The following is a 19,520-nucleotide window of genomic DNA, read 5'->3' on the forward strand; positions in this document are numbered from 1 at the left end:
AATGATTTGATATATGTATATATTGCAAAATGATCACCACAATAAGTTTAGTTAACATCCATCACCACACATAGTTACAATTTTTTTTCTTATGATGAAAACTTTTAAGATCCACTGTCTTAGCAACTTTCAAATATACAGATAGTTAACTATCTTCCCCTTGCTGTACATTACATCCTCAGGACTTATTTATCCTACAAGTGGAAGTTCGTACCTTTGACAACCTTTGCCCACTTGGCCCACTTCTCCACCACTCACCTCTGGCAAACACAAATCTGTTCTCCGTTTCTATGAGTTTGGTTTTTTAAGATTCTACATGTAAGTGAGATCACATAGTATTTGTCTTTCTCTGTCTGACTTATTTCACTTAGCATAATGCCCTCAAAAGCTATCTATGGTGTTGCAAATAGCAGGGTTTCCTTCTTTCTCATGTCTCAGAAATATTCCATTATATACAAACATATATATATATATGTGTATGTATATATATATATACATACATACATATATGTGTATGTATATATATACACACACCACATTTTCTTTATCCATTCATCCATTGTTGGACACAGGTTGTTTTCATATCTTGGCTATTGTAAATAATGCTGCAATGAACATGGCTGTGCGGATATCTCTTTAGGACAGTGATTTTGTTTCCTTCAGATATATAACCAAAAATGGGATTGCTGGATCATATGGTAGTTTTATTTTTAATTTTTTGAGGAATCCCTATACTGTTTTCCATAGTGGCTGCACCAATTTACATTTCAACCCACAGTGTACAAGGGTTGCCTTTTCTCCGTGTCCTCACCAACATTTATTAACACTTGTCTTTTGATAACAGCTATTCTAACAGGTATGAGGTGATAGCTCATTGTGGTTTTAATTTGCATTTCCCTGATGATGAGCGATGTTGAGCACTTTTTCACATACACATTAGTCATTGGATGTCTTCTTTGGGAAAATATCTATTCAGTTTCTCTGACTTTTTTAATTGGATTGGTTTTGTCTTTTTGTTTTTGTTTTTCTGTGGGGTTTTTTTTTTTTTTTTTGCTATTAAATTGTATGAGCTCTTTATATATTTTCAATATTAACCCCTTAACAGATATGTGACTTGCACATGTTTTCTCTCACTCTGTAGGTTGCCTTTTCATTTTGTTGATGGTTTTCCTTTGCTGTACAGAAGCTTTTTAGTTTGGTGTAGTCCTACTTGCTTACTTTTGCTTTTGTTGCCTTTGTTTTGGGTGTCAAATCCAAAAAGAAATCATTGCCAAGCCAGATGTCAGGGAGCTTATTCCCTGTGTTTTCTTCTAGGAGTTTAGGTCTTACATTCAAGTCTTTTATCCATTTTGAGTTGCTTTTTGTGTTTGGTGTAAGACAGTGGTCCAGTTTTATTCTTTTGCATGTGGCTTTTCAGTTTTCCTATCAGTATTTATTGAAGAGACTATCTTGTCCCCATTGTATATTCTTGGCTTCTTTGTTGTAAATTAATTGAACATATGTGCATGACCTTATTTCTGAACTCTCCAGTCTATTCCATTGATCTATATGTTTATTTTTATGCAAATACCATACTGTTTTGATTTCTATAACTTGATAATACAGTTTGAAATTAGGATGCATGATGTCTCCAGCTTTGTTCTTCTTTCTCAAGATTACTTTGACTATACAGAGTTTTTTCTGGCTCCATACAAATTTTAAGATTATTTTTTGTATTGCTGTGAAAGATACCATTGGAATTTTGATAAGGTAGCATTGAATCTGCAGATTGCTTTGAGTAGTGTGGACACTTTAACAATATTAATTTTTCCAAACCATGAGCATGAGATCTCTTTTCGTTTATTTATCTCTTCAGTCTCTTTGATCAATATCTTATAGTTTTCAGTGTACAAGTCTTTTACCTCCTTGGTTAAATTTATTTATTACTAAGCATTTTATTCTTTTTGTTGCAATTGTAAATAGAATTGTTTTCTTTGTGATAGTTCATTATCAGTGTATAGAAATGCAACTGACTTTTGTATATTGATTTCATATCTTGCAACTTTACTGAATTTATTAATTCTAACAGTTTTTAGTGGCTTCTTTAGGGTTTTCGGCCTATAAGATCATGCTATCTGCAAATAGAGTCAGTTTTACTTCTTTCTTTCCAATTTGGATAACTTTGATTTGTTTTTTTCTGTCTAATTGCTCTGATGAGGCTTACAGTACTATGTTAATACAAGCGGCATGAGTGGGCATCCTTATCATGTTACTGATCTTAGAGAAAGAGCTTTCGGCTTTTTAAGATCTACATTAACTTGATATATTTTTTCCCCTGGAGGGGTTTCCTGTTAGCCTAAACTCCTGAAATGCAGATGTTAGATGCCTGGGCATTCATTAACTGTAGATGTCACACAGAAACCACATCAAGCTGAACCTTGGAGAGTCAGCTGCCCTGCGTGCTCCCTGGCTTGTCCTTCACTTGGTCTATGTCCATGGATATCTCCCTTTCTGGGACTCAGTGTCCTCATCTGTGATGTGGGAATAAAAATTTCTTTCTGTACTTGCCGGGCAAGGTTTTTGAGAAGATAGAATGGGATGGTGTATGGGAACATGATTATGAAAATTATAAGGGGCCATATACATAAAGAGTATGCTTATTAAAGAAATCAGAGGAGGTCGACTGTCAGGGAAATATTTTACTTTCTGCCTTGGATATACCTTGTCCTGTTTTTTCCTGGCTCCCATTATAATCATCAGTGGGTAGCCATTTAGCTGGTGAACAGTGGGGAGTGGCTAACCCTCTCCCAAGCTTCCTTTTGCTCTGCGGGACCTCTCCTCTCACTGTGAACAGCTGGGCAGTGTGCTCAGGACAATGCCAAGGTCTCCTAGGAACTCCTCACTGCATCCTTCTCCACTGACAGCCCCAGAGTGGCTCTACACATTCTGCAGCTCAGTGATCATCCAGCTGGGCAGCGAGATTAATGTTTCCCTCCCAATGGAGCTGAGGTAGTGGTGGGGCAACAGCCTGTCTGTTGCCTCTTCATAAGCCCTTTGGCTGCTTCTCTGTTGAGTGTAAGGTCCTTAGGGCCTCTGAGTCAGCAGTTCTGGAGCAAGAGAAATACCCTTGCTCAACAATCTCTTGCACTGGTTTTAACTGAGCTGTCATTTTTAGAATCCATAAAATGGTAATTTTGGCATTTTGTATGGTTTGTAGATCTTGTAAAATTAGGCAAATTTAATTTTGTGCCCTAATCCATAGAAACAAAGTGCCAGTTTCATGTCTTTAGCCTGATTATGTGGTTCCTTTAAGGCGGAGTGAAAGCTGGTTCCCTTAGATCTAGAGAAGACACTGTGGGTAGGTCAGGGAAAGGAACTAGCTCTTTAGATTTCCAGTTAGAAGGGCTGTTGTAAGGATATTCAAGGAAGTCTCAGACCCTCCTAGGATTTGCATCAAGTTCTCAAAGTGACCTTACCTTCCTGATTCTGACATCGCCTCCTGTAGTTAGCAGGGTCCAGCGTCCCTACCCCAGCCTTCTTCTCCTCCACCTTCATAGCTATAAAGTAAAAGATGAACACAACCTCAAAACGTATGCAACACAGTAGGGTAGGATTTCAAGGGGAAATGGTCAAATCCACATTCATAGTAGGAGACTTTAATGCAGATTTTAAAAAAGGCAAAAGAATATATAAACAAATTGAAGAAGCTCAACTCTATCATTCTCTATCATTCTCAATCATTCTCTATCCAACAGATAGAGAATGAACCTCTTTTTCAAGTACAAATGGAGCATTTACAAAGAAAGCACATATACTAGATCACAGAAAAACCTTAGTAAATTTTGAAGAATTTGTATCATACTTCTATAGTAAATGTATATGTATAGACACATATATGTTTGGAAATTAAAAATATTTTTCAATCATGGCTTTAGTAGGAAATCACAATGGGAATTATTAAATATTTAGAACTCAACGATTACAACTATTATATATTGAAACTTGTGGGATGCAACATACATAAAGGGAAGAAGGAAGAAAGGAGGAAAATAAATATGATAAGCATTCAGCTAAAGAACCTAGAAAAAGAACAAGAGAGAAACCCCAAAGAAAGTAGAACATAAATATAAATGATAAAAGAAAAAATAATGAAATGGGAAATAATCAAGCTTAGAGATGGTTAATAAATCCAAAAGGCAAGTATTTGGAAAGATTATTAAAGTAAGAAACCATGCAAGACTAATCAAGAAGAAAAGAGAATATTCATAAGTAAACAACATTAAGAATAGAATAAAAAAGAGACATAATTAAAGATATAATAGAAAAAATAAATTATAAGTGAATGCCATTAAAAACTTTATGTCAATACATTTAACTTAGATAATAATAATAATAGCTACCATTGCAATATGCCAGACACTATTTTAAATTTTCTGCATTTATGAATTAATTGAATCTTCCCCACAACCCTATGAGATAAGTAACATTATTATTTCCATCTTACAGTGAGGAAACCGAGGCACAGAAAGCTTAATTGACTGCCTAAATGGAGGAACAGGGATTTAAACCCATATACTCTGTTTCTGGAACTATAGCTCTTAGCCACAAGACTAGTAAATGGGTACTTTATTAGAAAAAGAATAGAAATGATTGAAATTTACTTTAGAAAAATTAGAAAATCTGAATTAACCAGTACCCACTAATTGAAATGATTATGGGAAAGGCGTCATAATCAGCCACATATATTGATAATTATTGGAGCTGGATTATAGGTACAGAAAGATAATCCTATTATTTTGTCTATTTGTGTTATGTTTGAAGTTTTTTCTATAATAAAAGAAAAATAAACACCAGGAGCAGATAGTTTTGTCTGAGCCTTCAAGGATTAGATAGCCTCTAACTTATACAAAATGGTTCTCAAAAGTAGAAAAAGAGAAAATTGGAGGCAGTAGATACACCTGAAGACCAGGATTTAAAGTGGGACTAAAAACAAGAGAGTTGGTTAAAAATCTCCATAAGGAGTCAGTTAAACACTCAGATTTCTCCTAGGCTCCAGTCTCCTAGAATTCCACCCCCTGCCCCTCAGGTAGATGGAGGGGTTAAGCCAGACGGATCCCAGAGAGCTAAGGGCAAGGAGTCATTTCATTGGGAAAAAAAAAAAAAAAGGTCTAAGTAAAGGCAGTTAGACTCCAGCCCTCTGTCTGCTTTACTCTTAGAACACTAACAAAGCGTTCATGCTCCAGGCAGGAGACTGGAGGACTTACAGATTCCGACATTTTGGAGACCTCTAAAAAAATGGCAAGGGCTGCACCCAATTGTTCACCATAGTCTATCATTCAACAAGCACAGCCTGTCAAACAGCTATTTGGCAGCTCCACCCCAATATATAATGGCCAGCCAAGAATCACCAGAATGACAGAGACCAAACAGGAAAAGAGGAAGTCTGAGGAAACAGGAGCAATATAGGCAGCCAAAGAACCATTTTTAAAAACATAGAATCAACATCTTCGCGTAGACTGGTAAAGACATTGTATCTATGACAAAAAGAAAAACGGAATGCTATAAACCTGGAACTTTAAAGAATAAGAAAAAACTCTTGGAAATTAAAGATATGTTAGAAGTAAAATTTCAATAAAAGAGTTGGAACAATAGTTGAAATAACATGTTAGATAATAGAGCACAAATACAAAGAAAATTTTTAAATAGTAGAAAAAAGACAAGGAAATCAAGATCAATCCAGGGGATCGAACAGCAAATAAGAAAACTTTCCAATATCTATTACTTCCTCTTTCCTCCTATTTCTAGAAAAAAGAAAAACATTTTGTTCAGGTAGAGACACAGGGCTCTTGATGATGGTAGACATCTTCCCCAATTCAGAGCATGAATTATGATCTGTCTACACCATTCATAGTAATCTTATGGCCCTTGGCCAATAACTGATCTTAGGAATAGTCATGTGACCCTATCGAGCCAATAAGATTTAAATGGGTAGGGCTTCTAGGAAAGCTTTTATTTTCCTAATAGAAAAATGACGGACACAGCTGGAGTGCACTTTTTGCCCTTTACCCTCCCTCTTTTCCTGCATTGACATTGGACATGAGACTTCTAGATGAAGCAGCCATCTGGCAACAGCGATGTGACAGGTATGAAGACCAAAGACGCAGGCCAAGGACAAAGCAGGCTAGAACAAACCTGGGTTCCTGATAATATCACTGAGCTCCAGATGGCTTATATCTGGGCTTCTTGATATGTGAAAAAAAAAAATCTACTTTATATATTTAAACTGCTAGCCAAGTTTCATTATTTTTAGCTGAAGGCCTTCTGAACTGATACATAATGGAATGCTACAGGGAGTTCAAATCAATGAACTAGATCTCTATACATGTATCAACATGTATAAATCTCAGAAACATAATAAGTAAAAAAGCAAGTTGTAAAAAGGTACAAACAAAATGACATTATTTATATAAAACTTTAAAATACACAAAACTTTAAAACACAATATTATCTATTGTTACATTTATAAGTAACAAAAGCATGAAATCCTGCAGGGGATTGAGACACACTGACTTCAGGTTACCACTGGGAAGAGGTAAAGCTGTATCTTTGATGTTTTGGATAGATATAGATGTGAAACAAATATGATAAAATGTTAACATCTGTTAATTCTGGACAGTGATATATGAATGTGTATAATTCAACAAGTTTGAAATATTTTATTATTAAAAATTTTAATGTTTTCTTAAGAAATAAGAGAACTCTCCACTATGACATAATTAAATATTATGAGGACCAACAGATAAAAGACTCTCAGATAAAATGGGCCAACTGAGTACTCTGCACAAAGAATGATTGGAGTAGGGGAGACAATCCTCACACTTTAACACGTTGTTGTGAAATTTTAGAACATTAAATGTGAAGAAAATAAAAATACAAAAATCTTCTAGAGTGAAAGAAACAGAAACAAGTCACCTACACATGAATAAAAATCAGTCTTTGGTCAAGCTTCCAGTCTGCCTTTCTTTCAAACAAAAAAAAGTGAGGATAGAAGATATTTTTGGACATGCAAGAAATTATTTTACTTTCTCTGCTAACCTCCTAAGAAGTTACTCAGGTATGTTACAACCATGAACCAAGAAAGGGAAGACAATGGAACCCAGGAGACAGTGGTTCAGCCAGAAGAATAACAAAGGGTGGTCCTTAGATGACAGCTGTGCGATAGCCCTAGAGAGCAGTCGGTCCTCAAAAGAGCTAAAAGTGAGGTTTCAGAAGGAGCCCCCCTCCCCTGCCCCACCAAAGAAGATGAAATGTAAGAGATGTGACATACTTCTTGAGAATTTGGAACACCTTAAGGGAGTGACAAAGATAAAAAAAAAATGCAAAGAAAAAGAAAGGCAACCAGAAACACCAGGGGAAAATTAAAACTGCAAGAAATAAAATGTGATCATGGTACCTAATCATGAGTATAAATACTAATTTTTTAATTAACTAAAAACTGATGATATATCTACATTGAGAGGGCAAAGAAGAGGAGATGGGTGTAGAGGAAGATAGTTAAATATTCACCTGTTAGATGTCTAATTTCTAACTTGGATAAACAGCAAGATATATATAATTAGAAGGATAACCAACAGAAAAAGCTAAAAGAATTCCAACTGGTTGTCTTTGGGAAGTGAACTGTGGGGTGTGTGGAAAGCTAGGATGGCGTTCTACTGCTTTTTATTATAAGTTCTTATATATATTAATTGATTTCTACATTATGGTTTCTGTATTATTTTTTATTTTAAACATTTTTAAGGCAAATAATTCAGTATGACACCTGTGATCCCACTATATGTGATAATTGTATCCTCTGAAAATCCATGCTTAAATCTATATGTTCAAAGTCAATGAAGTTTAAAATGCTCAGGAGAACTCAAAACAAAGAATCTTTAAGACAGTGGTTCTCAGATTTGAGCATGCATCCGGGTCACCTGGAGAGCTGGTAAAAATCTAGATTGCTGGAATCTACCACAGAGCCTCTGATTTACTGGATCTGGGGTACAGCCTCAAAGTTTGCATGCCAGCAAGTTTTCAGTTGATGCTACTACTGCTGATCCAGGGACCATGCTCTGAGAACCACTGTTTCAAGGAATTAGCTCCCGATTTATATTTTCTATTAAATTGAGTCTCCATACACTGAGTTTGCTTCATATACATAATGATATCACATTTTTCCATTTGAACTGGGCATTGTGAACTGGTAAGCTTAGTGAGAAGGCACTGGTAGCCTCATGTAGGTTGGTCACTATTTTGAAAGTTGATACCTTCCTCCTACCTGGCATGGCATGAAGAGTGAAAAGAAGCAGATCTTCTTTCTTACAGAGAATCACCTCCTCATGGTTTCGGTAGGGCTGACTCCATCTCTCCCCAGCCTCAAACAAGAAAGGCCATGTGCCCCTGCTTGGCCCATCAAGCGCTCCTGATTCCCCAGCCACAGAGACTGATTCCCCAGCCACAGAGACTGGGATGAATCTTTGCCCAAAGCTCAGCCAGTGGGAATTCTTCCCAGGACATTTCCACTTGATCCATACAAAAGTGCTGCTTGGACTCTACCCTGGCCTTGTGAAGCTGATAAGCATAGGGGCTATTATCTCGCCTGCCACATACAGGGAAGCATCCAAGGAACACAGAGAAACAGAGTCCTGATAATACTAACTGCCTGAGTCAGTTAATTCTGAACTGGCCTTCTCAGTTGTGTTGAGCTGATACATCACTTTCTTTTTTCTCACATTTGAGTTGGGTTTCTGACACTTGCAGTCAACAGTTCCTGACTGATACAAATGAAATCATTTTCCAGCATGTTTTTAAAATACGTTCTTGCATATTTGAAATAGTATAGATTTTCAGATTGGAAACCAAACAAAAGTGACTACAAAATGACAATGCAGATGCAAATAGAGATGAAAAAGCTCTACGGAACGATGGAAGCACGGAGATACAACGTAGTCCATATTCGGGTTGATGCATCTCTCCCAGTTCTGCACTAGTTGAGAATATTCCCTTCCCACCTCCTCACCACTTGAGGGAAACTCCCTTCCAGTAGTACTCAGAAGTCCACTGCCCCACATCTTCTTCAAAGGAAGCCATCCCTTTGAAGCCAGATGTTGGCCATATGGAAAGTTTAGATTAACTGCTGTTCTCTGATCAGCAGCTGCAGGGCCCATCATAAAAATTCCTAATCATGACCTAACCCCTGAAACAAAATTTCTATCTCCAGCATTTCATACAATGTATACTAATTGATTGTTAGATATTTTGCTTTCATTATCTCATTTAATCCTGACTAAAATTCAGTGACGTACATAATTTTCACCCACATTTTTCAGAGAATTAAGTAATTTTTCTTGTGTCGCAGAGCCAGGTATGGTGGAGCCAAGATTCAAACTGGAATCTCTCCGATTCCCAGACTCAAGCGAGGGAGGGAGGAAGAAAAGGAAAGAATGAAGTGAAGACATGAGAGACGGGGGGAGGGGAGAATCTCAAAGAAGCCTTGTACTTCTGGGTCCCAGGCCTTTCCTGAGGTCTCGCTGAATTGCTATCACAAAACCTCTCAATGGCCTTTTGTTACCTCCTCTTTTTCTCTTCAGCTAACTTCAATCGACTTGAGTTACTTTCATGCAAAGAGTATTAACCAGTAAATCCATCCACTACAATATGTCACCAAAGGAACTGTGTTACCCGCACACCAGCCCCTGCCATGTGGCAAATGAAAGAACTTGTAGCAGCAGTTTTTCCGACACCAGTGCCTCCACTGCCCAACTAGCTCACCCACAGTTATTTTCCATCCATCTTTAGGTCATAGATTGTCTTGGTAGGGATCATGGCTTTATGGTGAGGGATCAGATCAAATTCTATTCTGTCCTGAGTCATTTAAGGGCCCAATTCCCCTTTACTGTCCCTGCCATCAACCTAGACTCACATCTGAGATTCCGGAGAATCCAAACCCTATTGAAAAAATCAGTGTCCTAAGCCTGTAAGGCTAAGGGCCAGAGTGCTACACGAGCGAATAGATACTCAAAGCCCCTGCCCAAGCAGCCTTCATGTCCACTGCAGCAAGAAGGTGGTGATATAGCCGTCCTTATGGGTGAACAACACGTTTTGACAATCAAAACCCTCATGACTGAATCATCTGCCATTTCAAACCCCCACCCCATCCACAAGGGCACATCAAGTCAATCCAACAAATCCAATTTGTTCCAGATATTTGCAGTAGACACTGGAAACAGAACAAAATAGTTTAATTATTAGGGGAAAAGGGCAAAATGTGTCCTTACTGAGATGTTCAGTTCTCAAGATTAGATATCCATGTCTCTGGAAGAAAACTAACTAAAAAAAAGGTTGTGCGACACTCATCAGTCAGCCTTTGGGGAGCTTTTCCTTTCATCCCATCTTTTAAGCCATTTGACCTTATTATATTTAAGAATATGGGACCAACCCAGCAAGATATCCAGGGAACCCTCTGAGAGCCCAAAATAGTTTAGAAAAGGGCACATCTGGAGTTACTTTGTGAACTAAATTGACAAGAATGACACAGGGTCATGCTGAGTTTTAAAAAGCTAAATTAGAAGGTAGAGAAAGTCCACTCTCCCAGCTGATGGCTCTTCCATTGCCTCTGGGCCCTCAGACCCTCCCCCCACCCACCATGCATGCCCCAGGAGAGGAAAGACAAAACAAGCAAACAAAATATCCCTAAGTAACTGCCAGTAACAAAATCAGGTACTATATCCAAAACCTAACAACAGACATATGTAATGAAAGAAGGCCAGCTAGCCATTACTCAGTTTCTATCCCAAGATGTACTTATTTTTCCACAGATTCCTGAGGAAGAGGCATATCTCAGGATTTTTGTATACTTCATAAATATTTCAGCCAGTCTCATAAGTTTGGCAAAGACAATAGAAATTTACATGCCTAGAAGATAAAGATTCTCAGTTCCATCAGACGAGACAAAAAAGAACCAACTCACCAGTTTGTCAGAGAAAATGAGTCTCCTGTCATTTCTGTTCATGTGGCGTAATGTTTTATGTCCCAAACCAGTGAACTCAAGGCATCAGGGTGACTAATACAGTATAACTTTTTAAAGGAAAGGCAGATATCCAATGGTCATTTGGCAGATTTATCCAGCTTTCATGGTATTCTCCTTCTCAGTGTGTGAAACTCACTCTTAAATACTCTGTGCTTTTACTGTAAAGCACATTTTCCCTTATCTGCATTGCATTGTCCACTCTCCCTGAGTGCCAAGCCGCAAACTTACCTTCACAGTCTTAACACCAGAAACCACGATCCAAATTGCAGGAAGGCCAGAGTCAGCTCTGTTGCTGTTGGGTGGCAAGAAGGACACTCTGTGATTTCTAGGCTGAACAGTATTTGGGGCATTGGAGATTGACTTGTGGGGCTCAGTGGCGGCCAGCCATGTGACCAGGATGGGGGAAGGGACACTCCTGCAGGGTGAGCAACAATGCCTTGTTGGCTGACAGACCAGGGTAGTGCAGGGTCTGCACAGAGCTGGCCAAGATCATAGGGAGACGCCTTTGCTCTCAATTTCTTCTTGGATTTTAACTTGGTGATCTTTTTACGGCAGTGTTACATTTCAGCCTAGATTGCGAACTGTTGGTTTGTCTCCCTGAACAGTTTCTATCCTAGATCTCTTTTGGATTCTGTCGTGGGGGGAGGGGGTTGTTAGAGCTAAAAGTTCAAGAGCCCTTAGAGATGATCCAGCCTCCACCAGAGTCACCCATTTTATAGGCAGATAGACTAGTGACAGCCCATACGGAAGCCTGCAGAGGCCTGCATCTGGTATTACATATTGGAGTGACTCTAGCTGGCTGATACTCAAAATGACAGCTCCTTTGAATGTCTTTAACCTATAGGTCATTAGATTTGAGGACTGCTAAGATACCAATAACAGATTTTATCACATTGCAGGAACCTAAATCTTCAGCGATCGGATTAGGGCATGGCCTAAAGGTAATGGCAGTTTGTACTTGTGGTTAATTTGTTTGTGTACTTATGTTTATGTATCTTCATCACAATCTTCACAAAATACTCCAAGATGATCTTTTTGGAGGGATCAAGGGACATCAAGAGTTGGGGAGGTCTTGGATCTTATAGATCTGGAAGCCTTTTTGAGACTAGAGCCATGTGAATAACCTTCTAGTTCACTTCTGCCTTTCCATCCAAATGGTCCATGCTGGCTGCCTGCTAACAAAAAGGGCAGAAATGGTAGAGGAGGAAGTAGTAGGTGGAGTGGGAGATGTGGCAATGTGGTGGTTGGGTATAAATAGAGGTGGTGGAGGTGTAGACGGAGGTAGGGAGGTGTAGATAGAGGTGATAGGGGCCTAGATGTGGGACAAGTGCAGAGGTAGGTGGAGGTGGTAACAACTGGAGGTGGTGGAGCAGTGAAAAGAGAGGAGAGGTGAAAGGCCCAATGACGGAGTGGGGAGAGATTCATTTACCACTGATTATTACATGCTGATGACCCTGAATGAACTTGACTTGCTGTGATTACAGTGTGAAAGGGTAAAGCCTAGGAGCCTATAGAACCTTATTCTGTCCCCGGAGCTGTGTGACTTTGGAACAGAATTTGCATGAAATACATGGTGGTTTGTTAGGGGGAACTCATCTCTCTCTAAGCACTTTATCCTTCCCTACAAGGTAGGAGCTTCTGTCCTTTCTGAAGTCTTGAGAAAAGTACTCTACTCACCTCTACCTCCTCACACTCCTACCTAGCAGAGCATGAGTGGCTCACACGCTTATCGAATTTGGGAGAATAAAATGGTGCCATGACTCATCCTTCTGAGTAGTGCCTGCCCCAGAGGAGGCCCGAGCTGCCCTCCCCTCCTCCTCTCTTCACAGTAAACTTCTCAGGACAGGCTCTTGCCCAGTATGTAAGGGGTCTTTCAGTGCTGGGTAAATAAGTTTGATTCTGGAGGGGGAAATGAGGAAGCCTGATTGTTATACATCCTAAAGCAAATTCTCCAACTGGCTTTACCTGTTATAAAACTGAAAGATGGATTGGGAAGCAAGAGTAAGACCTAGGTCCATGGTGCCTATGACCAACTCCAACCCTGCCCTCCCCCTGCAGTGGTTTAGTTTTGTGAGTGAAAAACTACTGGGAGAAGATCCAGCCATCCCTTTCCTCTCCTCCCCTCCCCTCTGGCCTCTTTCTACATTAATGCCAAGGAGACTGGTTCGCTCAGCTGGGTTTAAACACTAGTACCCTAGGGCTGTCAGCCCTTCCTCATCACCAGAGTGGTACGGCTGAGACTCATACATTGGCTTAGGGCAAAGGAAAAAGCCTGGACCCAGTGGTTCTCAATCAGAGGTGCTTTCCCTCCAGGGGACATTCGTCAATATCTGGAGACATTTTTGGTTGTCACACTGGGAGGAAAGTACTACTGGCTCTAGAGGGTAGAGGCTAGGGATGCTGCTAACATCCCACAATGCATAAGATACCCTCTACAACAAAGAACTAGCTGGACCCCAACTGGCAATAGTGCCGAGGTCGAGATATCCTGGATTAGCCCTTTCAGCTCCTCTAGTTCTATGCTCTAGGCTCTAACTCAGGTCAAAAGAGCACTCCACATGGAACCCCCTCAATCACGGCCTCTAAAAGGAGAGAGAAGGAGCAGAGTCTTAGCGGTTTGCAGCTTTTGACCTTTGTGCCTCCATTTCCTTTAGAGACCTGGCAGACAGGGGTGGCTATTCACAGGGACAGATTCCCTTCCATCTCCAGGCCAAACGCCATCTGAACTCCATCTGGATTTAACATTTGGCAATGTTTAGGCAAGACTGACATAGGGCCCTGGCGTGGGGTGGGGGCAAAGTTCCGTGAAGAGAAAACAGGCTTCCTACGCTGCAGAGGCCTGCAAGGTCCAGGCTCCTGTGTTGGTGGGAATAAGGATTAATTTGGGGGCCCCAGCAGGCTTGCCTAGAACTTTTACCCACAACTAAGTCCCCATGAGCTGGGCAAGACTCACTCCAGCATGTGTAATTTTTGGCTCTCAGATTGTTTGTGCCAAGCTTTGGCGGGTGGTACAAGACTGGCTGCCCCAGATTCTTGTCGACTTTAGCTGATTTTGAACTGTATCCAGGGTTAAGGAGGGAACATACTGTGATGGTATCAAGACTGTACAGGAGAACAGAAAAAGATGAGAAATAGCTTAAAGGGAAGCAGAGAAACCCAAGGAGGCCAGGCTCGAATTACACAGTAAATGGGTCTTCTCCTTTCCCCATCTCCGCCTGCCCCCAAACACTGCTGTGGCTTCTGGCAACAGCACAGAGCTCGGCTCACTCTACACCAGCCACACTGCATGTCCTGCTGTTCCTCCAACACCTCAAGCTCATTCCCACCTCAGGACCTTTGCACTTACTGTTTCCCCAACCTTCAGCATGTATTCAGCTCTCTGATCAAATGCCACCTACCCAAGGAAGTCCTCCCTGACCAGCTCTTCTAAAATGCCCCCTCTGTAGTCCTTAAATCTGCCTTATTTGTCCAGATGATATTTCTATTCGAAACCATATTATGTGTTTGTTTGTTTATTCATTTATTGTCTATTCTTCCAATATGGCAGGAACCTTGTCTTGTTTACTGATGTATCCCTGATACCTAGAATGGAGGCTTGTAAATGGTTGGGTTCAATCCTGGCTCCACTAACTGTGGAATCTTAAGCAAGTTACCTATCTTTTTTTTATTTTCTTCACTGAAAAATGGGAATAATAATCATACCCATCTCAAGAGTTGTTATGAGAACTGATTGAATCAATGTGTATAAAATCTTAGGTTAATATCAGGCCCACAAGAAATAATTGGTGTTAACTAGCAATATTATTATAATGATTACACTCCTAGGAAGCTCAAGATATGTCTGTTGTGAGGAGGTGGGGTATTCCTGGCAATTTGCAGGAGTGGAGCAGCCATTGCTACTTCTCTGGGAACCTGGGCCCCCCTGCAGGCCCTGAACCAGGCTCCTTCCCCTCCCCTGCACCTGCTCTCTGCTGCCCTCTGGAGGCCTGGGGTGGAGGCCGGCAAAAGCTCATTTAGGAACTCTGCAGATGTAATATTTATTTCCCAGAAAAGAAAGACTTTCCTGGGTGACAGCAATCCCCTTACTTAAGCAAGCCAGACTCCCAAGGCGGCAAGCTTGGCCCTTGACAAAGCTGCCACTGGAGCCATCGTTTAGCAGATGTGATTGGGAACCTCTGAGGCTGCGGAGGAGCTGTGGGTACCTGAGAACTCAACCCTCAGACAGGCAGGGGGTGGGTCGCAGAGCAAGCCACCCCTCCTCTCTCCCCGGCTATACTTCCTGGGCCAGGGGACAGTTCTCTGGACACCTCGGCAAACCTGAGCCACCCTGGAAAACCACCCTGTGCCTCATCTTCTGTCAAAGTATATGTGACCTTCATATCATCAGCCTAAAATAAGAGGACTATGGGGACATCTGAGGAGGGGGGTGTCACCAATGAGAACCTGGGGATACCCACACTGTCTGATTAAAATATATAATGAGGAGAGAGATTTCATTTTCAATAGTGACAAAACTCCTAAAATACGTTTCATATGAAGACACATGATAAAATTGCTATAAAATAAGGTACCATATTCCTATTCCTGGAAGGGAAAACTGAATAGGGCAAATATGTTAAACATTCAGAAATTTATGTACATTTTAAATACAATTTCAATGGCATTTTGGATGTGGCTGACCAAAAATCATGTTAAAATATAAGCTTAGAGGAGAAAAAAAATGGCATAGATGATAGAGGCTCTATTCATCCCTCTGGCGACCAAATCGAAGTTGTGACAAAAACAAGGAGCAAGCAGCAAGGAAAATCAACTGGGATCTAGATGAACAAGCCATACGACCAGGGAGAAGTCCAAGAAAACACCCTGCAATGGCAGAAGGTAGGACGGGGCGAGGATGCAGAGTTGCCCGGTCTCCAGCAGCTGAGTGAGACAGGCTGCAGCAGCGGCAGATGCTTCTTAAAGGGGCCATGTCCGCGAGTGGATTTTTGTGGTGCTCCCTCTGAGCACCAGTGCCAATTTGGCTGCGTGCAGGGGGCACCAGGGACTTATAGGGAGACATTGTCAGAGTGAGGGCCGAGGCGAAACACACTTGGTACAGAAGTGCTGGGGGTATCCACTGTACCCTGATGAGCCCTCCTCCCTACCAGTGCACCTGACACAGTGTCACCACAGCCAAAGTCATCAAACAGGATAACAGAGGTTGCTCCGCCCAGAAGATTCCCTGAAACCCCGCCTCCCACAACTCAAAAAAGCTCACCCCCACCCCACACCACATCCAGGTGTATCCTCAGCAAGTCAGGTGCTCCTTGCTAAGCAGTGCCTAGACTCACACTGGAGGCAGTTGGCCTCGGTTTCCACATGGCCTTTTGAGGCAACTATAAGCACAGCATCTGTGGATCGCTTATTGAATCTTAACAAGTAGCCCCAGAGGGGCAGAGGCTTGGGCTAAGTTTGGCCTGCAGCTGAACCCCTCTCGGGACTGTGTCATTGGAAACCTACTTCACAAATCCACACTAATTAGACCGGAAGACTTAGGAGCTTTGCTTAGTACACAGAAACAGACATGGCAAGGCAGCTCTAAAATGGGAAGACAAAGAAGCAGAAACCATATGAGAGAACAAAACAGAAATCCAGATATAATGGAGTCAAATAATCTAACAGATGCAGAGTTCAAAACACTGGTTGTAAAGATGCTCAATGAACTTTTGAGAAGTGTAGATAAATTCAGTGAGAACTTTAACAAAAAGATAAAAAACATAAAAATGGAAATGGAAATTATAAAAGGGAACTAGTCCAAAATGAAGAACACATTATCTGATATGAGAAGTATATTAAATGGAATAAACAAAGTGAATAAAGAAGAGGATCAAATGCCCTAGCTAAAGGACAGGAAAGCCAATCAGGACACTCAATCAGAATGGCAAGAAAAAAGGTGCCATAACTATAAAAATACTTTAAGGAAGATATAGGACACTATTAAGGCTCCAAATATTCGTCTGATCAGCGTGACTGATGAAAATCAAGCTGTTGAACAGCTGTTTGAAGAAATAATGATAGAAAACTTCCCTAACCTGGTAAAAGAAATGGACACAAAACCCCAGGAAGCTCAGAGAATTCCAAAAATCAGGGATCCAAAGAGGATCACACCAAGATACATAATAATTAAAATGCCAAAGGTTAAGTACAAAGAAAGAATATTAAAAGCAGCAAGAGAAAAACAAATAATTACATATAAGAGAAAACCCATAAGACTGGCAGCTGATTTCTCAAAAGAAACTATGCAGGGCAGAAGGGCTTGGCAAAAAAATATTCGACAGGATGAAGACCCAGGATCTACAACCAAGAATAATTTATCTAGCAAAGCTATCATTTAGAGTTGAAGGACAGGTCAAAAGCTTCCCAGACAAAAATAAGCTAAAGGAATTTATCACCACCAAGCCAGTATTACAGGAAATGTTCAAGGGACTTCTTTAAAAAGAAAAAACATATATCAAAAACAGGAATAAAGAATGATAACAACTACTTTCCTATCAATAAATACCTTAAATGGAAAAGAATTAAGTGCTCCAACCAAAAGATAAAGTGGCTGAAAGGATAAGAAAACAAGACCCTTACATATGAAAAGGAAGGGGATGGAAAAAGATATTGCTTTGATGGACCTAGAAGGTATTTAAGTCAGACAGAGAAAGATAAACACTATATGATTTCACTTATATGTGGAATCTAAGGAATAAAAAGAACAAACTAATCAAAAACACACAAATATAGTGAACATTGTGGTGTTGGACAGAGGGGAGGGAGGTTTGGGGGCTGGGAGAATGGGGTGAAGGGCTAAAGAAGTACAAATTAGTAGCTGATGGATGGTCACAGGGATGGGGAACACAGCATAGGAAATGCAGTTAGCATTAATATGTTGGCTAGGTGGAGGGTCAGGGGAGGGAGAGAGCAATTGGGGGGATCATTTTATGAGCTATATATAGATGTCTAACCAATGTACTGTATACTTGAAACTAAACCAAAATTTAAAATATATATCTATAAGTTTAGAATTTACTGGGCTTTTACTATGTATCTCACATATTTATGGTCAGGATTAAATGAGGTAATATACAGGAAACATTTTGAATAGTGCTTGGCAAGTGTAAGCACTTAATTGATATTAACTACTGTTACTCTCATTTACGGATGAGGAAACTGAAGCACTGAGAGGATAAAGTAACTCGCTCAAGTTCACGTAGCTGGTAAATGCCTGCACTGGCCTGGGGGTGGGAGTAGGGAGGTGTTCCTAAAAGATATAGAAAACTATGAAATCATAGTACTTAAAACAGGAAGCACACTTTACAAAATACATTTATCTATGCCTTGCAAAATAATGTTCTGAAAGATTAGCCACTGCCTCCAGCAGCCTTATATATTCTTTACCTCTTTTCCTTTTCCCACTCAAATAACCAGACCATTCTGTGCTCTGCCTCAGGGAGGGTGTATGAGCAGGAAGAAGAGATAAAAGGAGCCTCTACCCTTAGGAGAATAGAAAAGCCTCCTGACCTAGACCCCAACTGAAGTGAGGGAGAAGATGATCAAAGGTCTCCCCTACCCCTCATCCAAGGCAGCATGAAGCCATGGAAAAGAGACTCTGAGTGCCACAGTGACCTGCAGAAACCAACGAACAAGGACTAGATGGGACAAGGACAGATGACATCGAGTGTAGGGAGTCTTTTTAGTTCCCTAAGAGTCTAGAACTCTCCCCACCCATTTCAATCCTAAAATGTAAACTCAGAACCAATGGGGTTTAAGTGTCAGTATCTTTTTTAAATGGGGGCTCAAAATATAGATGGAGAGTTTTAAAAAATAAACTAATGTTTCTCACACCCTCAAGTTTGGGAGCTGAAACTGGTATTCCAGAGGATAGATTTTATCTGGGAGGCAACCCTTGCTTGACCTCACAGATTGCAAGGACCCGATCAGCTTACGATCCCTTATTTTTTGTTTTTTACACCTGCGGCACCTGGTCTTCCTAGGTGGTCTCCCATCCAAGTACTAACCAGGCCTGACCCTGCTTAGCTTCTGAGATCAGAGGGGATTGGGTTTGTTCAGGGTGGCATGGCCATAGACAACTAGATTTTTTTTTTTGGAAAGAAAAAAGTATTGCGGAAATGTGCTATTTTTTAAAATCTCACTTAGAGGAGAAGCTTGGGCAGTGGACAATGGCAGCGATTTAATCATTCGTTGGCCTCAGTGCTTTTATCTCTGCCTTGAAATTAAATGTGATTGTTCCGTTAAGACTGGGATTGAACTTGCATGCCAGTTCGCCCCAGTCAGTCACCATCTGCCATGTTGTCTTGGCTTCATTATTAGCAGTGTCCCTTTTACTCTCAAAAGGGTTCCGGTTTGAAAAATAACTAGGTGGTTACCCTGCTTAAGATTTAAAGGAGAGTAAGTAATCCCATGGGTCGGCCAACTCTGAGTTCGGCGC

General features: G+C 40.6%; 1 protein-coding gene and 1 pseudogene across 1 annotated transcript in view; both read right to left on the reverse strand.

Annotated features, from left to right (window-relative positions):
• SLC4A5 (solute carrier family 4 member 5) overlaps positions 1–11,331 on the reverse strand; it is an 88,716-nt gene extending 77,385 nt beyond the window's left edge. The window contains exons 1-2 of the mRNA XM_039852345.1: positions 11,276–11,331; positions 3,456–3,536 (exon numbers count right to left, since the gene is read on the reverse strand). Coding sequence (XP_039708279.1) covers positions 3,456–3,534 — 79 coding nt within the window. The 5' untranslated portion in view covers positions 3,535–3,536; positions 11,276–11,331. The remainder of the gene's footprint in view (positions 1–3,455; positions 3,537–11,275) is intronic.
• Positions 11,332–19,040: 7,709 nt separating this feature from the next.
• LOC120594655 (uncharacterized) lies at positions 19,041–19,159 on the reverse strand (annotated as a pseudogene).
• Positions 19,160–19,520: the final 361 nt, after the last annotated feature.

Source organism: Pteropus medius, unplaced genomic scaffold (assembly GCF_902729225.1).
Source record: "Pteropus medius unplaced genomic scaffold, Ma_sr-lr_union100, whole genome shotgun sequence".
NCBI classification, from domain to species: domain Eukaryota; kingdom Metazoa; phylum Chordata; class Mammalia; order Chiroptera; family Pteropodidae; genus Pteropus; species Pteropus medius.